Source organism: Microchirus variegatus, assembly GCF_963457635.1.
Source record: "Microchirus variegatus genome assembly, chromosome: 10".
NCBI classification, from domain to species: Eukaryota; Metazoa; Chordata; class Actinopteri; order Pleuronectiformes; family Soleidae; genus Microchirus; species Microchirus variegatus.
In genome coordinates this window covers 8729979-8743208 of record NC_139811.1, presented here as the reverse complement: position 1 = coordinate 8743208, position 13230 = coordinate 8729979, and the positions used below count along the sequence as shown (strand labels likewise).

The 13230-nt window shown below is 43.0% G+C and overlaps 1 protein-coding gene across 1 annotated transcript in view; it reads left to right on the top strand.

The window, feature by feature from the left end:
• Positions 1 to 783: 783 nt before the first annotated feature.
• Positions 784 to 13230, top strand: part of grin2ba (glutamate receptor, ionotropic, N-methyl D-aspartate 2B-a) — a gene marked incomplete at both ends in the record, with an annotated part of 137483 nt that continues 125036 nt past the window's right edge. Inside the window, one exon of the mRNA XM_083897085.1 lies at positions 784 to 810. Within this exon, the coding sequence (XP_083753211.1) occupies positions 784 to 810 (27 nt within the window). The remainder of the gene's footprint in view (positions 811 to 13230) is intronic.

Here is a 13230-nt window from a genome sequence, read left to right as displayed (position 1 = left end):
CTCATAGGAGAACCCTTTTTGGCTCCAGGTGGAACCTTGATAAAAAGGTTCTTTAAAAAAGAACGCTTAGTGTTACCAAGAATCCTTTTAAAACCCTTTATTCAGGGGTTTTAAAGGTTTCTCGGGATCAAAATGGTTCTTACTGGAACCATTAGTGTTACCAAGAACCCTTGCAAGAAGCAAATGGTTCCAGGTAGAACAAGGTCAGCCCTTGTTCTTCTACAAGTGCTGAGGTTCAAACAGAAAAAAAAACAAGCAAAAAAAGTCTGTTTTTGAGTGTAGATCTACAGATACAGAAGAAATATTTTTGTTTCTGTTTTCCTGACAATTTTTTTCTCCTGATTTTCTGAGTAATTTATTTTTTGGTCTGTTTTTCGGAGTAATGTAAGGAGGTTATGTTTGTCTCTGTTTGTTTGTCTGTCTGTCAGTTAGTTAGCAACATAACATAAAAGTCACGGACGTATTTGGATGCACATAAAACAGAAAAAAAATGTGCACGAAAAACAAACAACAAAAATTAGGAAAAAATATTAGTCACAAAAACAGAACAAATATATAAAAAACCCCCCGAAAATTAATTACTCAGAAAAACATTTATTTTTTTTTTTTTTAAGCTAATGCAATACACTTCCGTATAGATGAACACAAACATAACTAGAAATGGAAAATTCCTAATTCCTAATTGTCTTTTGCTGATTGCAGTTGAGCCTCCCTCAGTCTGAGGCTATGAGAGGGAGAGAGGAGTCCCAGGCCGCACCATCATGCTACTTCTGAGACGCTGGGATGAGTCTTTGGCTGGCGAAACACAAGGTGAGACCATATTGATATCTTACAGCCCTGAGCTCCTCTTACCTTTCCCTATAGAGAACGTCCCCCCTTATCTCACCTGTGTGTGTGTGTGTGTGTGTTAGTGCGTCAGCAGCCTGGCTATAAGTGTGTGTGTGTGTCTCTCCTAAAGCTCTCAGTGATGGATGGTCTAAAACTTCTGGAGGAGCTTTTTGCTGTGTATCTCACGCCGGGTTTGCTCGAGGGTCAGGAGAATGGTTCAAGGTGGAGCCTACAGACAAATGGTTTAATCCTGGGCTTTTAGCGCAGTGTGCACTTTGATCAATGGCACGCCGTTCAGTGCGTGGACGCTCGACATCGCCCAGCCCCTATCGACTATCGGCTTAATTTGCATGCCTCTACAAGCATCGATCGGGCAATTAAGGGATGTGTTGAATGAGATTTCTGTGGCGGAAGCGTATGACTGTTTTGGACATGTGTGTGTGTGTATGTGAGATGTTTTTTTTGTGATAAAAGATAAAAGACGACATTTTTCTCTCTGCATCCAGTAGCAAACTACACAAGAGGCCGTTATCATATCAGCACAATTCTTTGTTTTCTGCTACAATCGGCTCTTCAAATCCTTTTTTTTTTTTTTTAAAGCTCACAAGTTGTTCACAACATTACTTCCAAAACACCTCTCTACCTTTTGTCCTCTCCTTTCCCTGCCTCCTCCTCCTCCTCCTCTTTTCATCTCTGCCCATACACTATTAATCAGCCGTGACGTTTAAGAGACTCAGCTCCGGTGCAGAAGAGCAAGAGAGTGAGAAAAATATATTTTTTTGTTTTTTTGGACAGGAGACAGTGGTTGTTGGTTGGTGGTGGTGGTGGAGGGTGGAGGGTGGTGGGACTGTGTGCACACAATGTGAGCAAACTGCAAATGCTGCCATTACACAGTTACTCCTATTACTTGAAGCCACGAGCCCTTGGCCGGCAGCAGAGCGGCGGTGCAGCTTCATAATGAAGTGCCTCTGCTTTGGCCTTCTGTCGTTAGCTGAAAGTCACGCAGCTGCCTCGGCTGATGCTGACGCTGCAGATCGCTTACTATTGCCCTTACGTCATCCAAGCTTACGTCAATTAGCAGCCAGGGTGAATCTCATTAACACTGCTGGCCCTCGCTGCCTTTGAGAGAAAAATGGGCATAAATACAGTTAGCCTTTATTAGTCTTATTGCTCTTACACAAAGAGCATTAGCCGGAATCATGGATAAAATGTGGGCTTATTAGAATAATAATGACCTTTTTTTTTTTTTAAAGGGAATTTTGGCCCCTCATTATGTGATCACAACTCGGCACCATTGATTCAATGTAAAACATCCATTCATTTCCATTCAAATCCAATTAACAGCAGGCCCCTTTTTTCCCCAACTCTGCATTATCATTCATGCTCAGTGCACAACAGTGGGAGGATTTAATGCGTAAAAGCACGATATCCATCCATATTTTCTACCGATTTATCCTCCACATGAGCGTCAAAGGGGGCGCTGTGTCAATCTCAGGGGACGTAGAGCGATAGGCGGGGTACACTCACACTCGAGGTCAATTTAGAGTGTTCATTTTACAAAATGTACATTATTTTTAATCCCCAAATCTGCATGTTTTTGGACTGTGGGCGGAAACGGGAGAATCCAGAGAAAACTCCAGACAGAAAGGTTCCCGTGTTCTGACTGAGTATCAAACCCGGTTCTTCTTGCTGCAAAGGCAAGAGTGCAAACCACTGCACCAACCGTGTAACCCATAACATAAAATATCCATCCATCCAGTATCTATTGCTTTATCCGCCACATGAGCGTCACAGGGGGGCGCTGTGTCAATCTCAGCTGACATGGAGCGATAGGCGGGGGTCACACCCTGGACAGATCGCCAGTCCATCACAGGGTCACATAGAGACAAACACTCACTCAAGGTCAATTTAGGGCAGGGGTGTCAAACTCATTTTCACTGAGGGCCACATCAGCATAACGGTTACCCTCAAAGGGCCAGATGTGACTGTCATACAGAATAAATGTAACCAAATATAATGTAAAATAAAGGTAACTACTCTAACATATTGCTTAATAACTTATTTATTACTTATTCCATTTCACTCGTCGCATGATGCGTAAACAATGATGCACTGCATTGTGGGAAATGTAGTTTATGGTCAACGCACGCCTTAAAGCAGCATAGACCTATTTTAACACAGATTTTTAAGACCAATTAATCACTCGCGGGCCACATAAAATGACGTGGCGGGCCACATCTGGCCCCCGGGCCTCGAGTTTGACACGTGATTTAGAGTGGTCAATTTACTTAATTTACATAATTTGATATCCGCCATATATGCATGTTTTTGGACTGTGGGAATCCGGAGAAAACGCAGAAAGGTTCCCGGGTTTTTTCCGACCGAGACCCGGGTCTTCTTGCTACCATTGCACCAACTGTGTGACCCATAACATACGATATTTAGTCCTCTCTCATAATGGCAGATATCTGTATGTATATATACAGTATGAAGTGTTTCAGGTGTTGCATTCTTTTTGCTAAATAGGCCAGACTCCACACATGAGCTTATTTTTGGAGAATAGTCACAGTTGACATTAACTCTTCTTCCTTTTAAGTTTAAAAAAAGAATCTGAAATCAAAGAAAGTTTCTGTTTTCCTTCGACTGCGTCTGGATGTGGAAGTGAGGAAGGCTTTTTATGAAGAAAGGGACAAGAGGAAAAAAAAAGATGAAGTGATTTGCTGGTTGTTTCTGTCGAAGAGAGAGAGAGAGAGTGCAGCTGTGTGTGTGTGTGTGTTTTCTCTCAGGGAAAACAATGACTTCTCGTGTGCTGATGCTGCCTTCACTTCTCTTCTATGGTCACATTAAAAATTCCAGTGCGGTTGTGTGCATATCTCATTAATTTGAAAAAACGCAGTCTTATTTAAAGAAACTTTTCAGGCATAGCAAATTTACCCTGGCACATTTCCCTCCTAGTCATGAATACCAATGACGTTGTTCAACCCAGGCACCAGTGATGTTCAATTATCTTGTAATCGAATAAACTATGCGCGGTGCAATCATATGAGGTGATTGCAAAGACGTCAGTGTTATTTATCACAGGTTAATAGTATCACTTCATATTAATTGACTGTCTGGATCGGTGCACTCGTGTCTTTTTTTTTTTAGCTTGACCTGAAAACACGGCTAATATCGGTGCGGCGGCGGCATTGATTGGGTTGCAAAACAGCAGATCAATACGTCTTCACTCATCCTCGTCTGCAGCAGCAGGGGCCGCAACATAAGTCACCTGGAAAACAGCCCAGAGAGATGCAATCATTAGCTAAGCGTCGCACTTCCAACGTTTGCTTTGGTGGCATCTGTTGTTTAACGCGCGCTCAGATGTTGCCGTGAGGAGGCTCCAGGTGCCGTCGGGGGTTTGTGCTCCAGTTTGTGTCGGACAGATCAGAGCTGAGACGACGAGGTGGCGAACTGGGATCAGAGAGACGGAATGTGAGGCTTTTCAGTGAGGGTTTTGTCATCGTAAAGTTAATTTACAGTGAGTTTTGTTCCACTGTTGGTTGAAGAAAACAGGGAATCTTAGACACTTTATAATAAGTACACACTATTGGCATTAGTTAAAGGGGACATATTATGCAAAATCAACTTTTTAATCATTTAAATCCGAATATTTGGGACTCAGTCGGCAAAGTGTGAAAAAAGATGACCCAGTCATGTTTTTGTGGTGCTCCTCAGTCTTAGTACAGGAGATAAAACACGCGATATTTAATTCCGCGCTCATTGAGACGTCACAATGGGCTAAATTGGAATTGTTGTCTCACAGAGCTCCGCTTTGTCTGTAAAACACGCAAGAGTGCTGGCGATTGCATCGGTATCCGAAAAAAACGGAAGTCCTGTGAACTGCTGTGGTGCTTCATCCTTTATTGATATTTTGACCAAAGCATGTCGCAGACATGTTCATTAGGACACCAGGGAACTAGGTTTCATTTATAGGTAGGTAGGTAATTTATAACGCATCAATACTCATTAGTATTTAGTTTATCAACACATTCATAAATGTTTTACTCATGTGCTGAGTGTTATATACTGTGCATATACTGAGCGACTGCTGGACACACAGTGAGGACACGGTGAGACAGCAGTCCCTTGTTTGTTGGACGTGGATGCTGATTGGCTGCCTGAGTACAGAAGCTATTTGGACACTGTTCCTCAGCTGATGGGAAGAGTAAAACATTTATAACTGTGTTTATAAACTACATACTAATGAGTATTCATACATTATAAATGGTGAATTTGATATTTATTAATGCTTAGCTAATGCTAATAGTGTGTACTTATTATAAAGTGTAACCGACTGAGATTGTGATGTGAATTCTTTCTCTGTTTGCTTACTTTTCATAGATCATAACATACATACACAGTGCTTCCTCTTTGACAAAATGAAGATAACATCTTATTCTCCGTCTCTCCAACAGAAGCTTCATGGTACTGTCTTGTTGCCATGACCTCTTTATTTTAGCTTGTATCCGAGCACGTTTTATGCATCAGGTCACAAGGAGAGAACTAGTGCGTATATGGCTGACATTAATGTGTTTTGTATGTCTCTGTAATTACGGCTTCATATTTGATTAAGTAAGAACTCATCTCACGCCTGCCCTCTGGCGTGGATGCATGTTAGAATAACTATGAAAATTATTCTTAGTTGATACATTCATTTTATACAGTATGTAGTGCTTTTAATCCATACATTTTATGCTTGTCACTGTAATTTAATTTTGCAGGTTTTGTGTTATAATATATAGATCATTTGTACCTTTGCAGTAGCCGAGGAGAGCAGACCTCTGTGTGCTTGTGCTTCAGCTGACTTTGTTGTTTTCTGGTCTCATCAAAGCGGCCTGTGATGTGCTGTGCTGTGCTGTTGATGATTTGTTTCAGTGCGCTTATGCTACAGGTCAGCATCTTTTGCGCAGCTGCGATCGACACCAGTGCTCGTGCCTCGAGGACCAGCAGCAGCAGCTCGGCGTGCCAGAGGGATTTACTCTGTCGCCGAGAAAAGCTATGATCGCGACTAATGATACAATAAGCAACGGTTCTTTAGGTGGAACTCATTTCTAATCACACAGACGGATCATACTGTGAAATGAGTGACTTAGTGTCGCGTTGTCATTCTTGATTTAAGAGCGACTCGGATCTGGGGTTTAAACCGAGCAATAACAGTGCTCTTATTTGAATTATATTCCGAGAGAATTTGATGAATGTCCTGTTGCACCGAAGCTGCGACTGAGTAATGCTACTTAAACTTAGTTTTGTTCATCTCCGCTTGACTACGCTACATTTTTCTTTCCCATTATGAGAGCTGAGCTGGATCATTAATCAATTTACACCATAAAAGGGATTACTTTCCCTGATGCTAGGAGCGAGATACGCCCACCCCCCTGCACACACACACACACACACACACACACACACACACACACACACACACACACATCTCTAAAAGCCTGTTTGTGATGTTGCACAGATGAAAATGGTCAAGCGTGGACAGTGACCTCCCCGACCATCCCCTGAGTGTGCTTTCTTCTGCGAGTCGAGCTGAAGATAACCCTCCGACATGAAGCTCCGTCTCCGGCTAACGCTCAACCTCGCTCGCTTCAGTGGCCTCGGCAAAGCAAAGCAGAACTCCACACAGCACACGGGTTCTGTCTCGGCCTCGGTCTGACCTAAAGCCCAGCCACAGCTGCTTCTTCCCTGTGACTCCAGTAGATAATATGAAATGTCATTGATTGGGTTGTGTTAAGGAAAAAAAAATGCCCACGAGGAGTTTAGCTCCCGATAGGGAGCTCATGTTTCCCTCAGGGACCTCATTCGCGTTCTGTCAGAATCGGTGATATGTGGCGGCTCGGCTGCAGAGGGGAGGAGAACGGAGGAAGGAAACGAGGGTGGAGGGAAGAAGAGAATTGGTCACTCTGTCTTGTGCAGAACAGAGAGATGCAGTAAAACAGACAAAAAACGGGAGAGGAAGGGGAGAGTGTGATGTGAGCTATAGTGAGGCATAGTCTACAAACATAATAGGTTTGTCAAAGTCTGACTGATTAAACTCCGTGCACCTGAAGATGCTGCGGCTCTAATGCAGCAGTTTAACCCCCATTCGTATACATGCTCTACTATACTCCCGTTTGATTGGTTAAAAAAAAAAAGGCAGAAACGGAGCCAATTTAAGATTGTCCACTCGTGACAAGAGAGTTCATACTTATGGATTAATTGCGGATCAATTTCCAGACACCGTCACTTGTGTCACTACAGTGACAGTGTCGACCGTCATGAAAATGCTGGAATAAGCTATAGATTTGCTTTGGCGGTCTCTCTGAATGGCTCCTTCTGGCAGACTGTGCGAAGGCTGTGGAAGTGACACGTTTGGGGGATTGGAAGTATGGATTTTCTGAGTATTGACCCACGCAGCACGACTTTCTGTGGAGACGTATAGTGGTGCAAGATGGTGGCCTCAGTGGAGCAAGGCCCTTGCCACGAGTATACGCAGTATAAAACAATTTTTATTTTACTTAGTTGTTTCCAAGTATAGCTTAGATCGGGCCCAAAAAAATCAAGCCCGACCCGACCAGAGCCCGTGCACGTTGATACGCTTCCTGGTTTTTAAATGATGCGTTCATGGCCGCAGGTTTTTAAACCTTCACACAATACGCCGTGCTATAACATACCACGCGAACACGACGAGGGAGAAAAAACACAGATGCTTGATCAAGGGCCCGACCCCGGCCCAGCCTGAGGATAGTGGCGGGAAATATTGGCCGGGCCCGGGTCGGGCTCGGGCAGAGAATCTAAAAACTCTATCTCCACGTTGTCATTTGACTATTGCATTTAAAACTAGAAAAGCACTTGGAGAGGGCAGACCTCCGCCAAGGCAGCTCAATGCCTTGACCGGGATTTGCACCACAGCCCTCCACACCCAGGTCTGTGGACTATAACACTGAGCAGTGTTACAGTTACTTTACTGTAAGCATGTACAGAGATTGGGTGTTGGCTGGTGATGAAGCAATCAAAGGACAAAAAGTGAGGTGACGGACTGTGTGTATTTTTGGAGGGGTAAATCCAGGGTGTGTCTGTCTGTGTGTGTGTGTGTGTGTGTGTGTGTGTGTGTGTGTGTGTGTGTGTGTGTGTGTGATGTGCTGCAGTGATGCGGTGGGTGTGAATAGCAGCAGCACTAGAGGAGGACTGGGTGTTAATTTAAACCACGGCCCAAGAATGTGTCACCTCAGAAGATGAGACAATTAGAACACAGCCACACAGTGATGGCATCCTCATTAAGAGTGTGTGTGTGGTTGTGTGTGTGTGTGGTTGTGTGTGTATTTTGTGAGGTGGGCTGTTTCCGCATTTTCACTTTATATTGTTTATATTGATGGGGAGCATCTTATGTTATCATTATACCAATGATTTGATTTAACTCCATGAATACAAAACACTTGAGATGTCAAAAACAATGTCATTTTATTTCTTTACTGGGGGAAAATAGACAACAAAAATACAATAGTGTAACGCTCCATTAAACGCACATTATTAACAATATCATAGGAGTCACTGGAGGGTAGAGAGGTAATCGGCCTTAATGTAAAATATCCCAGATTGTAGGTGTGTGGGACGTCGCCTACGGTCCATATGAGCATGAAACACAACATTCAAACACTCACAGCAAAGACGCACTTTGTGATTGCATCTATACGTCCTGATTTAGCTGTACAGGTATAGCGTTGTATAATGCACAATTGTTCATAAGTGTTTATAGTGGGTGCAAATGAAGCCTTACGCCCCAGTTGTAATCAGCCGTTAGTCATGTTCCAATCACAGTCATTTAAAGAACACTCCTCTCTCACTGTAGCTGCTGGCAAAGTTTTGCTGCCTCCACCTTTTCTAGATCAGGTTAAGAAGTTTAAAATGCATAACTGCACAACTGCATTTCCATTTGTCGCAAAAAAAAAAAAAAGGGGGTTTAATTATAACGGAAGTGTACCTGATTGAAGTATGATAAGTCAATCATTGACAGGTTCCCTTCGCACTGTTGCATTTAGAATGCTAAACAGACAAGGGACTGCAGGCAAGGTGTATGGGTGTTTAATTGAACAATAACAACGTGGATTTATCTGCAACCGCAACTCGTACAGTCTGTAAATATGTACATGAAAGAAAGTGGAAGATTTCTCTGCAAACAAAAGACTGACTGAAGCATATTCTTCAGTCTCGAAGTATAAGATTGGCAGATATTGTCTTTAAAAATGTGTTATCGGATAGCGGCAAACACACCAGGATCTGCAGATATGACTAATGACTTAGCGCTACAGCTACATAGGCAGCTACGTCCTTGACCTCAGTTGTTTCCTGAAAACAACATAACATTGCTGTTGTCTTCTTCTGAAGACCAAAGAGGGCGTGGGCAGGCCAGGCTGCGGTCACAGCACCCTCTGCTGGACAACTTGGTCTTTCTTTAGAATGTCTGACGTGCGTCAAGGCTGAATGTTTTGAACTTTTGCACAGCTTCGAGCACGAGCGATAATCTCTCTGTTAATTCAAGGACCAGGTCAGTATGGACCAGTAGTTCATTCTTCTCAAGTACGAGCTCTGTTTTAACATGATGATAATAATACATTTCGTTTTAAGTCGATCGGAATTGTCATATCTGTCATGACTAAATGTGTCATTATCTGTAAGTGCTGTCCGAGCATCTGATGTCATGTGTTAGTGTCGTGAGGAAACCCTCAGGGTGACATGGGATTATAATCTCCTCAGCTGCAGTGAGGTCTTGTCTTTGTAGTTAATGTGTGTGAGTTTGTGTGTGTAATAAATAAATCCTTATCTTTGTTTTAACAGAGTGTCAGATAACGGCGTGGGGTTGATATACATTTGAGAAGCATTTTGATGAATATAATTTCAGATTTGCCTTACAACAAGTATCATTGTGTGCCGATGGGCTCAGCATGTACTTCTGCTGCGTTTTGCACATCATTTGTGCAAAATCACTGGTGTCATTGAAGGAGTGGTAAAGAAATGCTGGAATGGTTAAGGCTGAGAGCGAGAGAGAGAGAGACAGTGTCTGCGTGTTCATTACTTAGCGAAGCTTTCTGGGCCTTATGCATAAATGGATTATTTTGTGGAATGTGTATACATCATTCAAAATGATGCAGCCTTTTACAATGTGCTTGTGCATATGCGTGACAGAGTATGAGGTGGGTCATTTTGTGCGTGCATGTGCGTATATGTGCTTTCTTTCGTGATTGCGAGTGAGCCAGACCACAAAAAATCAATCAGCCAGAGTGATAAAGAATGAAAGAGCGCACACGGGGAAGCTAGCATGCGCACACACACACACACACACACACACACACACACACACATGGACACGGACTGAAGTCTTGGAGCACTACAGTGAGCCATTGAAAATAAAAGGAGACACACTGTTCAGTTTTCACCTTTACTTTCCACTTATCTCACTTCTTTAATCACTTTCTCTTTTTTCCATCCCTCCTGTTTGTTTTTGCTCTTCTCCGCTCTATTTTACAGATTTTTTCTCATCTAATGCTCTCTCATGCTTTGAACTCACTTTGTAAGTTGATTTTAGTCAGACTAAGACAATAATTTGGTTTTCTTAATGTCATGTAAACACGATTAGTCCGACTAAAATAAAGCTAGTCTTAGTCGGACTAACATAACCGGATAATGTGATTCATAGTCCGATTACTCCTACTACTCTGCATTTATACGCTTGGTTAGACTTGACATTCTGCACCAAAATTTCATCCTTGGTCTTGTAATGGCAAATTCAATTTCTTTCTTTCCTAATACAAGATACCATGTCATTTTGTGTTTTCAAATTAGGATGTCTAGACTCAACTTGCACCTAACTACAACATCCTGCAGAATACCTGCAGTTGACAAAGGCGTGTGAAAGCACGGCCTGGAGGGGCAGACCCCTTCAACAGACAAATGTGAAAGGGGTGTTTCTTACTCTTTAAGTTGCTCGATTGCCTGTCTTAGTAGGACTACGGCCTTAGCTGGATTAAACTGTGTAATGTAAACGTACCGACTCAATCACTCACTGATTTCTTATTACTTCAAATATCTCTTTTTATCTGTTATGTTGTTGATTTAAATGAAGTGTCTGACCCAAACTTAACATTATTTTTGTTGGACCAACACAAATTTCGTCAGCCTTGGTTAAATTTGCAGTACTGGCTGTTTTCCAAAAGGTTTTTTATTCTCCAGCCGAAATCCATACCACCACCTATTTATCACCTTTTTTCCCCACTAATATTATAGTTAACCAAAATACAGTCACTGTCCCTCTGTATCACAGAGGGCGAGAAGTTTCTGCACATATGCTTGTCATGCACACACTTTGACACATTTGAGTTATACGCCCCCAGTGCCAACCACCTTGGTGTGAGAGGAACATGACACTTCCTCTCCTCATGGGTTTGAGCTCCCCCTCTGCTTCTATCCGTGGCCTTCCTCCTTCCTCCCCCTTGGTGGACTCACTCTCTGTGGTGGATGGGGGCCCTGAAGTTGTGTCTCCATAAATCAAGATGTTACCACCGGCGCTATAAGGCTACTTTTTAATTAAAACTGTGAATCAGTCTGCCGTGATTATGAATTGTTCACTGCTGCCACTGAATAAAATATACAGGACTCACTCCTTCTCCCTCTCTGACTTTTACTCCCTCTCTCTCTCTTGTCGCCCGCCGCTTAATTTTTCACCCGAAATTAAGATTGTCCTCTGCAGGCCTTGGCCGTGCATAGATCCTAAAGGTTGACAGCACTGTGTGAAATAGTTGACAAGCTTAGTGGTTGCATAAATATAATAACTCTAAAATGAGGGCCTGGCGCCACTGGGGTCAACACTATTATATCACACAAAAAAGGCCACGAGGACACAAAGCACTCCACTAACCCACTGCAAGGCCACTGAGCCCAGTTTAATACACACTAGCACTCCTGTAATTGTGTCGTAACAAGTGAAATATGTTGTTGTTGTGTTGGACGATCGTATCAAAGCAGGCACGAGAGAGCAGTCGGTGTTATGATGGGAACAAAAGGAAAGCTTTTGTTCACTGATGAAAGAGTGGTGAATGAAATTAGCGCCTGAATAATATGAATGTGCAGAACAGTCAGTACTTTGTGTTAGTCCCACTATAATCAGACTTTTAGATTACATGTTAGTCTGATTGAAATGGCACTAAATTGAAGTTGGACTAACTATTATTATTATTATTATTATTATTATCATCACTTGTATGCTTTGAGTCGTACTCAAACCTGGGAGCTCTACACATGATCCACAGTCCATTCTTCTCAAAACAAAAGCAAGAAAATCAGTTTTAGGACTGATAAAGAGACAGAATTTATCCTCAGCCAGCTCAAAGAATTTGAGTACAGCAATAATACTTCGGGTTCAAGACCCAGTTGGAGCAAGGGCCTTTCCGCGTGTAGCTTGCAGGTTCTCCCCATGTGTGCGTGGGTTTTCTCCGGACTCTCCGGCTTCTTCCCACAGTCCAAAAACATGCAATATGGGGATTAGGCAAATTAAACGCTCTAAATTGACCGTAGGTGTGAGTGAATGATTGTTTGTCTCTATATGTGTCCCCGCGATGGACTGGCGATCTGTCCAGGGTGTACCGGCGCCTATTGTCCTATGGCCGCCATGTGGAGGATAAAGCGGTAGAAGATGGATGGATGGATGGATGGATAGAAATTTGAGTATGGTACTGAAGCTGCTAGCTAAACCAGAAACGGCCTAACACTAATAAGCTAGGTATGCAGTAGTCCCATTGAACAGTAGCTATATTCTGCTATAGTCTGCAATATGGGGATTAAGTAAATTGACAATAGGAGAGAGTGAGGGTTGAGTGGTTGTTTGTCTATGTGTATGAATGATCATGGTGGTGGTCGGAAGAGCCAGTTTGGCGCACATTGGCAGCCACGCTTCCGTCAGTCTGCTCCAGACAAGCTGTTGCTACAGACGTAGCATACCGCCACCAGTGAGAATGTGTTCATGGGTAATGGGTAATTTGTATGCGCTTTGGGTGTATAGAAAAGCGCTATAGAAATGTAACTCATCTCTTTCAAGGCATGCGCTTCCTAATTTCAGACCTTTGAGAGCAACAATTGACACTGTCCTAGGGAAATGGCGGGATGAGCCCGGCCTCAGCGGAGCAGGAGTTAGTCAAATGGAGCATGGAGGCAGCGGCGGAGATGGTCGCGGAGCCGCTGCTATCCTGCTGCCGCCTCGGCTTTACTTCACATTATATCAGCGCACGAGTGCAAGGAGAAAGGGCTAACTGGATTTTAATCTTACAGCTTTGCACAAACAAACTCATGAATGATAATGGGTTGTTAATTGAAGATACTGGAGCGAGTCTC